Source organism: Sarcophilus harrisii, chromosome 3, assembly GCF_902635505.1.
Source record: "Sarcophilus harrisii chromosome 3, mSarHar1.11, whole genome shotgun sequence".
NCBI lineage: Eukaryota > Metazoa > Chordata > Mammalia > Dasyuromorphia > Dasyuridae > Sarcophilus > Sarcophilus harrisii.
The window spans coordinates 586390380-586399233 of NC_045428.1; the positions used below are offsets into that span (position 1 = coordinate 586390380).

General features: G+C 53.1%; 1 protein-coding gene across 1 annotated transcript; it reads left to right on the forward strand.

The window, feature by feature from the left end:
- Positions 1 to 1151: 1151 nt before the first annotated feature.
- On the forward strand, positions 1152 to 6255 carry FNDC10 (fibronectin type III domain containing 10). The gene has a single exon (XM_031963037.1). The coding sequence runs from the start codon at positions 1621 to 1623 to the stop codon at positions 2398 to 2400; it is 780 nt and encodes a 259-aa protein (XP_031818897.1). The 5' UTR covers positions 1152 to 1620; the 3' UTR covers positions 2401 to 6255.
- The last annotated feature ends 2599 nt before the right edge of the window (positions 6256 to 8854 follow it).

Below are 8854 nucleotides of genomic sequence, written 5' to 3' on the forward strand. Positions count from 1 at the left end.
GGTGATCTTCAGATCTGAGATGCACTCCCTCCTCCTCTCCAATTCTTAGAAGTCCTAGTTTCCCTCGAGGTTCAACTCAACATAGCCCTGGACAAGAGGTTTCTCTCCCACCCAACTGCAGCTAGTCTTCCCCAACTTCCCTTCCTCCTTTATGTTCTGTATCCGTTTCCGTTTGTACATGTTATTTCTCCTTATTAAGTGCCCCAGGTTACTTACTCCCAGAGGGCAAGATTCCATAAAAGCCCTTTAGACAATTCTCTGCTTCAACAAGTATTCATTAAGCCCCTATGTCCAAGGCACTGTGCTAAGCTTAGGGGATATAAAGAAAGGTAAGGAAGGGGGAAAAGTCTTTGCTCTTATGGATTTAACAAGCTAATAGGGCGGAGGGAAGGGGATATTCAAATAATTATGGAGAGACAAGCCAAAGACAAGATAAATTGGAGCTAACCTCTGGGGGGAGTCATTAGCATCAAGAGAGATGGAGAAAGGGAGAGGGAATTTCTTCACTTTTTATAAACAAAAAAAAGCACAAGTCCAGTCCCTAGGCCTGGCCTCAGGACTCAGTACCTGGTAGGCCCTTAAATAAATATTTTCAGATTTATATAGTCAGTTATTCTCCATCATTTTTTTTTTTTTTTTTAACCAAAGGAAAGCACGCTTAAGGACCCTCCCTACAATTGGACCTTTCCAAGGAGGGAGGGGAGAGACAGACAGACTGAATGAAAGACACAAAGAGAGAATGAGAGAGACACAGAGATTAACAGAGACAGAGAGAGACAAACAGAAACAGAGAGATAGACACAGAGAATGAGAGAGACAGAAATAGACACACACACAGAGAGAAACAGAGACAGATTGAGAGCGCTCTTAGACAGGGGAGACCTGCAGCACCCTCCGGAGCCGTCCCTGTCCAAGTCTTTCTCTTTTCCCTCTCCTCCAGGGGCAGGGCGACGATGAGGCTAGGGTTAATGTAGGCTCCGCCCCCACCGCGGCGGCGCGGCTCGGGATCCCGCACTGGGCGCTGGCGGGGGCGGGGAAGGCCGGCGATCGGAAAGGAGAGAAGAAAAGGGGAGACTAAGGAAGGGAGAGGAGACTAGCGGAAGGGGGAGAAGAAGAGAGGGGAAGGGGGAAGGGGAGGGGAAGGAAGTAGGGAGGAGGGAAGGGTGGGGAGGGGGCGTTCGACGGGCTCAGCGGTCTGCCCGCCCGCCTAGCCAAAGCGCCTGCCTCCCAGGCTCTGGCGGTGGCGACGGGGGGGCGGAGACGCGGGGAGGAGGGAGCCGGCTGGCCGCCGCAGCCGCAACGAGCCGAGCGGAGCACGGGGAGAGCGAGAGCACCACTCCGCTGCGGATGCAGGACCGCGGGAGCCGGGGCGCAGACTGAGCCGAGCCCCCCCACCCCACCCCCCCCCGTCCTCCCGCCTGGGAGATGCCCGGGGGTCGCGGAAGCTGCTGCTGCTGCTGCGGACTTCGGCCCGGGGACCGGCGTTGCAGCGGCTGCCCAAGCCCCAGCGCCGGCCGTCGCTGTCACTACTGCCGCCACCGCCACCCTCGTGACCTTGGGCCAGGGCGCGAGGCGCCGCCGCCCCGGGGGTCCCCCGCCCCGCGCTGAGCCCCAGCCGCGATGAGCGCGCCCCGCCAGCCGGTGCCTTGGCCCTGGCTGCGGCGGCGGCGGCGACTGCTGCCGCTGCTACTGCTGCTGCTGCTGGCTCCGCGCCCCCGCGTCCACGGCGACCCCGTGCCCCCGGTGCCCCCGCCGCCCAGCCCGGAGCCCGAGGCGGAACCCGGGCCGGACCCCCCGTGGTGCCCCTACAAGGTGCTGAGCGAGGGCCAGGAGGCCGGCACCGGCCGCCTGTGCTTCCGCAGCCCGGAGCCCGATTTCCGCTGCCAGCAGCGCCTGTGCAAGGCGTACCGCTCGGCGGGGCGCACGCTGGTGGCCAACGTGCTCCGCAACAGCAGCGTTCTGCTGCAGTGGCGCCCGCCGCCCGCCGCGCCGGCTCGCGAGCTGCGCGGCTTCGCGCTCAACTGCTCCTGGGACGGCAGCTACACCCGCTTCCAGTGCGACCGCGTGCAGCTCGGCGCCTCTTGTCGCGACTACCTGGTCCCCGACGTGCACGACAGCGTGCGCTACCGCCTGTGCCTGCAGCCGCTGCTGCGCCGGCCGCGGCGGGAGCCCTCCCCCCCGGGCGCCCCGCCGGCCCCGACGCCGCCGCCGCCGCCGCCCGCCGAGTGCGTGGAGTTCGCGGCCGAGCCGGCCGGCATGAGGGATATCGTCATCGCCATGACGGCCGTCGGGGGCTCCATCTGCGTCATGCTGGTGATCATCTGCCTACTGGTGGCCTACATCACGGAGAACCTCATGCACCCCGCCTTCGGGCGCCCCAGGGGCCGGAGGCAGCCCTGAAGGTCCGGCCGCTGGGGACGGCGAGCCCCGGCCCAGACAGCCTGCTGGGCGGGTGGGCAGAGACTGTGATTGTCCTTGGCCCCCGAAGTGGGCGGGGAAGGGGATATTGGAACCCTGTGCTCTTCCTCGGACTTAGCCCTGAGGGGCCCTCCTCTGGACTGGGCTGGGTGATGTGGGAAGGGGATTCTCGGAGCTGGGCAGGGAAAGCCTGAGGCCCAGAAAGCATTCTGGTTTCGGGGAGGGGAGATGCATTTGTTTAAACCCAAATCAGACCCCCTTCCTTCCCTCTGATCCCACTAGTCACCTCCCACCTGTCTACCCTATCTCTGACCCTGCATCCTCCACTCCAGTTCCCAGAACTGGGCCAGTGCTTTGGCAAGTGGAAGGTAGAGTGCCGTGGGACCTGGAAGGGCTAGAGGGCAGGCTGAAGGGGCAAGACCCACCCTTCCTCCCCACCCCAAGCCCCAGGTGACACCCGACTGAGGGATCCGGGCTGAACTGGGGTTCAGGGTATTTTGGAAAAAACCAATCCTTTCCCGGCTGGTCCTTCCTTTCCTATCAGTATTCAGTGATTTTGCCTAAATTTCAAGCCTGAACTGCAGCTTCCAGGGCTGTATTTGGGATCAAAGGAAACCTGGCCCACAGAGGGAGGAGGAGGAGGTCCCCCAACGGTTCCCTGGTTTTTTGCCAAATTAGAGGCCAAATAAGGAGATTTCGGTTCCGTCCTATGTGTGAGTAGGGGGCCCGGGTTCTTAGGCTAGTCAGCACCAGCACACAGCCCTCCAGTCAGCCCTTGAGACTAGATGCGTGTGTTTATTCCCTCTGAGGCCATCTCCTCCTCTCCCCTCTCCTTTCCCAACTCACAAACACATTAGAAATATCCACTCCCCAACTGCTGCGAATCCCTGCCCATTCCCATTTCCCCCTTCTCAAATGGTGACTTGTCCGAAGTCTCTTTGCATCACCTCATCCACACCCTCCCACACGCCAGGCTGGGCAGTACCTCAGGAGGCCCCTTGGTTAGCCTTTGAGAATCACCGCCCCAAATTCATTCAAATTTTTAAAATTAAAGTTGTGCCATCTGTGGGGGGAAAAAAAACCATTGCCTAAGGGTGGGCTCAGGGAGCCCAATTACATTTCATAAGGAAAGGATTCCCCTCCTGCCTTCTGTGCTAAATCGATTGTGGATCAATTTTGCCTAGAGATTGGAAGGCCTGTTGAGGGACCCTCCCCAAAGTTCACCATCTTTGAGCCAGGACTGGCTCCCTGCACCTAAAATTGCTTCCCAGGGATAATAAGGAGCAGCTGAGAGGTTGGTCTAGAGTGTGTTCCAGGACTGAGAAGGGCAGATGCTTCCTCCCCTCCGGTGAACTTTGGGGAGAAGGGTTTTGAGCAGAAAGCTGCCCCGCAACCCACCCAACTGGTTATTGCTTACGCCCATTCTAAAAGATGAGCCCAAGAGCCAGGGAGCAGGAAGGAGAGGCTCACACCAAGTGCCTGTGTGAACCAACTTCTTGTTTGCTGGGGAGAAAGCAGGCCTAAAGAGTGGGAGGATGGACCGAAGGGCTTCTTTGGAGGGGAAGAAGTGGGGGACCAGAAGAGGCTTTTTCTGTTTCCTCATCTGAACCACCATCTCCCTTGCAGCCTCCTGGATGAGTCTAGTGACTTATCTCCCTAACCCCAGCCTAGTCCCTGGGGCGCTTCAGGAGGTGATTCAGCCCGGCCTTCACCCAGTCCTCCTGCATCCACCCCAGCCTGTAGCGAGCTTGGGCTCTTAGCTGCATCACTCCAATACCTACTATCTCGTGCCTTAGGGTGGAAAGTTTACCCCGTGGAGACCCGCCCATTCGTCCATGTTAGGAGCTGTGTCCATCCATGCTAGGAGCTGTGTTCACCTGTGTTAAGGAGCCAGTTAACCCTGATGGCCTTTGCTTTGGAGCTGTAGAGTCTGGTTCGAATCCCTTGCCTGCTACTGGCCGTGTGACTGGGCCAGTCACTTCATGTTTGGAGGATTCTGTTCCTTCTCTATACACTGAGAAGAATTGGGGAAGGTGACTCCACCTCTGAGGCTATAGAGATATGATCTAGCTGGCTTTGGCTTCCTGGGACTGGCAGGTTATGCTGTGTGTGTGTGTGTGTGTGTGTGTGTGTGTGTGTGTCTGGTTGCTGCACGTTCCTCCTTTCTCACCTCCCTTTTCCCCACACAGATCTTACCTGGTAGGATTGCCAGTATTTCCTTGTTGTCCTATTTCCCCAAACACATAATAACTACACTGTGGTCCTCCCTGTTCTGGCTTCTCCCCTCCCCCCATTCCAAAATATGGTGGTCAGCCTTCTGGGCTAAAGTTCCTCCTGGATCCATTTTCCCCAGAGGTTTGAGGGCCTGTGGAGAGAGACAGATGGCTTCATCCTGTGTAGCTTTGTGTTTTTCCCTTGCTGTGAGAATCTTGTTACTGGTATTTCTCAGCTAAGGATTGGGGCTGGTTGCTAGGGAGGGAGCCCACAGCTCTCCTGGGGCAAGGCCAACTGATCATCTGGGCAGTACAGGGGTACTTGAGATCCAGAGAACAGAGAGGAGGAAAAGCTCTGGGGATTCAGGGGAAGAGCCAGTTCCCTCATCACTACAGCTTAGGAGAAGCTTTAAATGACTCTACAGCAGTGGCCAGCCGCCACTGGCTGGATTTAAGGACTCCATTCATTCGGAGGTTCAGTTAGCAGGCTGCAAGTGGACGTTGAGACCCCAAACACTGGGGACCGGTCCAAGAAGCTACCTGGGCCCTCGAGGATCAGGAACTTGGGTTAACCAGGGGTGTCCACTTTCCCAACAGTTGCTTCTAGGCCCAAGAGGGACCTAGGAGGCTATGGGGTTTAGAGAATTGGAAGGAAAACATCAGAGACTAATTCTTTTGTCTTTAGGGAGGCAGTATGTATGGCAGGGGAGGTATAGGGATTCTGACTTCTTCCCCATAATCCCTCTGCATCGTTGATAAGCCTTGGCCCTGGACTCAACTTTGGGGGGAAGTTTTTCACTACTCTCTGCTTCCAAGTGTCTCGTACAACTGCTTGGTATAAGCATCAAGGCTCAAGAGGGATTGGCCACCAGGTTATAAGTCATTGTTGACTGGCCTGTCTAATCCCATTCCCTCTTTCCTCCATTGAGACAGAAGGAGGAAGGCTGAAGACTTCAGCATCCTCTCCACCTAGATATTCACTCCCTCTCTCTTCCTTGCTGACTTGCTCTGCCACCCCAGAAGTGGCTACATCATATATCTGTGTAATGTTTGTTACTGGAAATGAACTTTGTTTTCCTGTCTGGATCGATGGAAGGAAATACTGTTGTGTAAATATTGGGGATGGGGTACTTATTTATTAGGGGATGGCATATTTGGGTTGGTTTGGGAAGACAACTCAGCCCAAGAGAGTTTCCCCCCTTTTCCCCTGGCTCCTTCTTAGATGTTCTGTGCCTCAGCTTCCCCATCTGTGAAATGGAACTGCCTACCCTGACGGGCTGTTGTTATTGGGGAGTGTGAACAAGGATAGCTCCTTTTCTCCCCAACCTTGCTCCCCCAAGAAGCTATGCCTGCCCATCAGTCACCCTGGTATTGGGGTTTACCCCCACTTTTGCTTTGTACTGTGTCCATGTGTCCACTGTCTAGTGTCCATGTGTAACTGCAGCCCTCTGACAGAAGAGTGGTTGGGGGGGGGGAGAAAATATGACTTCTTGGGTGTGGTCTCCCTTCTCTGTGGACAGTGAGGTCTCTGGAGGTTTGCTGGGAGGGGGAGAGGAGGTTAGAGGCCCACCGCTCCCGTCCATATTGAGCCAGCCTGCAAATAAACTCGTGTTCTCAGCTCTGAGTGTCGGTTCTAGGTGCATGTATGTTGTTCTGCGCCCTCCCCGTCCCGCCTCGCCTGCCAGCCCAATAGGTCCATTCAGGGAAGGGATCGAGGCCCCTGGGGATCCAGGCTGAAAGCTGGGTTGGGTGCAGGGCCGAGCAGTTCTGCTTGGTGGCAGTGAGGGGGGCTGGGGGAGGACAGACAGCTCAGCGCCTGCTGCAGCTAGAAATAAACCAAACGTCTCTCTAATGACCCATATGAGCATACTGCAGAAGGAAAGGCGGCAATTAAAGGCTCCCAGAATGGAAGGGAGAGGTGGGTCCCCGGCACCCCACCTGGCCTTCCCACAAAGCTGCAAAGCCAAGCCTGGGGCAGGTCAGGGACAGCCCAGAAATGTGCCAGGCAGGCTGGAGCCCTGTCCTTGGTGCTGAAAGCGGTCAGAGCGTGCTAGGGCTTTCAGGCATGCTTTATCCTTGCCAACCTCAGCCCCTGAGTAGGTGAGGTCAGTTCTTTTTCTTCTCATTATAGCAAATGGGAACAGGTGGGGTCCAGGCCAGAACCATAATAGCAATTTTGGCACTTGGGACAAAAAGCACCGAATATGGGCTCAAATTAACTTTTAATTCCAATGCAGCTGAAGGGACCAAAGGAGACCCTGGGACACTGTCCCATGAAGGAACACCTTAAGAAATGAGTAACGAAAGCTGGCTTGGATTGCTGCTGTAGTGGGAAAGAAGCCCAACATCTGGTCGCTTTACTTTTTAACCATTTTCTTGTCAATGAACTAATTCACTAGAGAAAGAATATTATAGGTGCTCTTAGTGCCTGGATCCAAGCTCTGATAATTCTAACATTTGTCAGCCTCTAAGCCCCTAGAAAAGATGGGCTGATCTCGGGAGTTGAAATTTGTTCCCCAACAGAATAGGGAAATTGGGAAGGGAATATGATCAATGCTGGTCGGGATTAACACGGATCATCCTTGACTAATAAACATGACATTAGTCATGAGGACTTGGGGTTCAAATTTCACATCTATCTTTTACCACTCATTGATCTAGCCTGTCATAACCCTTTTTTGAGCCTCAATTTCTTTTCACAAAGTAAAGGCGATCTCCATTGCCCTTTCCTCTCTCTAAAATATTTCCTTCTTTCAGGTCTTGTCCTGCTCTGTCAGATTTCCTCTCACCTTTAATTAGGACAGCCCTGCAGAAGGAAAAAAAAAAAAGCATAGTACAGATGGGAGAAAGCAAGAATTTTAATTACCTATGGTCTGGGCTCCTATATTTACTAGCTGTGTGATCAAGGATAAGTTCTTTACTAAGTGTAGGTTGGACTAAATTATAAGGTCCCTTCAAGCCCTAAATGTCATTTTCTACAGTCCTGTGATAAGAGGGCAGAGACGCAAGAAAGCTGTAAATATGAATAAGAGGGAGAGAGTTTTAATGAAGCAGAATTCAGGGATAAGAAAAAAATGGGCAGAGAAATGAACAGCTTCTTTGTTCCAAAAACTCATAGGATTAAAGTTTCAGAGCTAGAAAGGACCTGAGAGATCATTAAATCCAAGCCCCCACCCCATTTGAGAGAATCAGTAGCAACCATTAAGACTTGTAGAAAGATGAATCCATCCCAGGACCCAAACACAGGTGCCATGATGGGGTCAAGCTGGGCTCTACCCCCTGTTACACTGTGGCTCTCTCTTCTCCTTTTTTTCCTGATCCTTCAGCTTAAGGGCCCAGCCAGGCAGGGGAATTACTCATCCCTGGCAAGTGGCACATAAATTACAAGGGTTGGAGGGAGGAAGGAGAGCAGAAGAAAGACTGACATTTTCAGGGCAGTCTGGCTTTCTGCCCAGATGATTAGGGAATGGTCCAAAATCAGCAGATGTGGCTGAGGATGGGGATGGGGGATGGGCTGAGGTGGGCCTGCCTTAGTTTCAATATCACCTAGTCCCAGGGTAAAGAAAGGAGGAGGAGAGAGAGTAGAAAAGCACAGGATAGGCATTAAATAAATGTTTAAACGAATTAAGCAGGCACCAACAAACCAATATACAAATATTCGTTAGGTACCTACTATGTACCAGGAAGGGTGCTAGACACCAAAAGTGGACAGGCAAATAAAAAACTATGAAGCGCTGGGGATACAAAGGAAAGCAAAAATAGCCTCTGAAGAAAGGTACGGTAATGTCAGTTTCTGTCCTCAAAAATTTTACATCCTATCAGGGGTAACAAACAGAATAATAGGAGCTAATATTTATGGAGCATTTTACTGTTTGCAAGACACCTTAGCTTTATTCTCATTTTATCTTTAAAACAGCCCTGTGGGATAGTGGTGTTATTGTCCCCACTTTATACATGAAGAAACTGAGGCTGAGTTATTGAGACTTGATCATGATCAGATAGTTAGGAAGTGTCTAAGGTAGGATTTGAACCCACATATTCCTGACTTCAAATTTGGAAATTCTTTCCAGTACACTACATTGCTTCAATGTATATGTAGATATACAGGTACATTACTTTTTTTTTTTTTAATAGCCTTTTATTTACAGGATATATGCATGGGTAACTTTACATCATCAACAATTGCCAAACCTCCCGCTCCACTTTTTCACCTCTTACCCCCT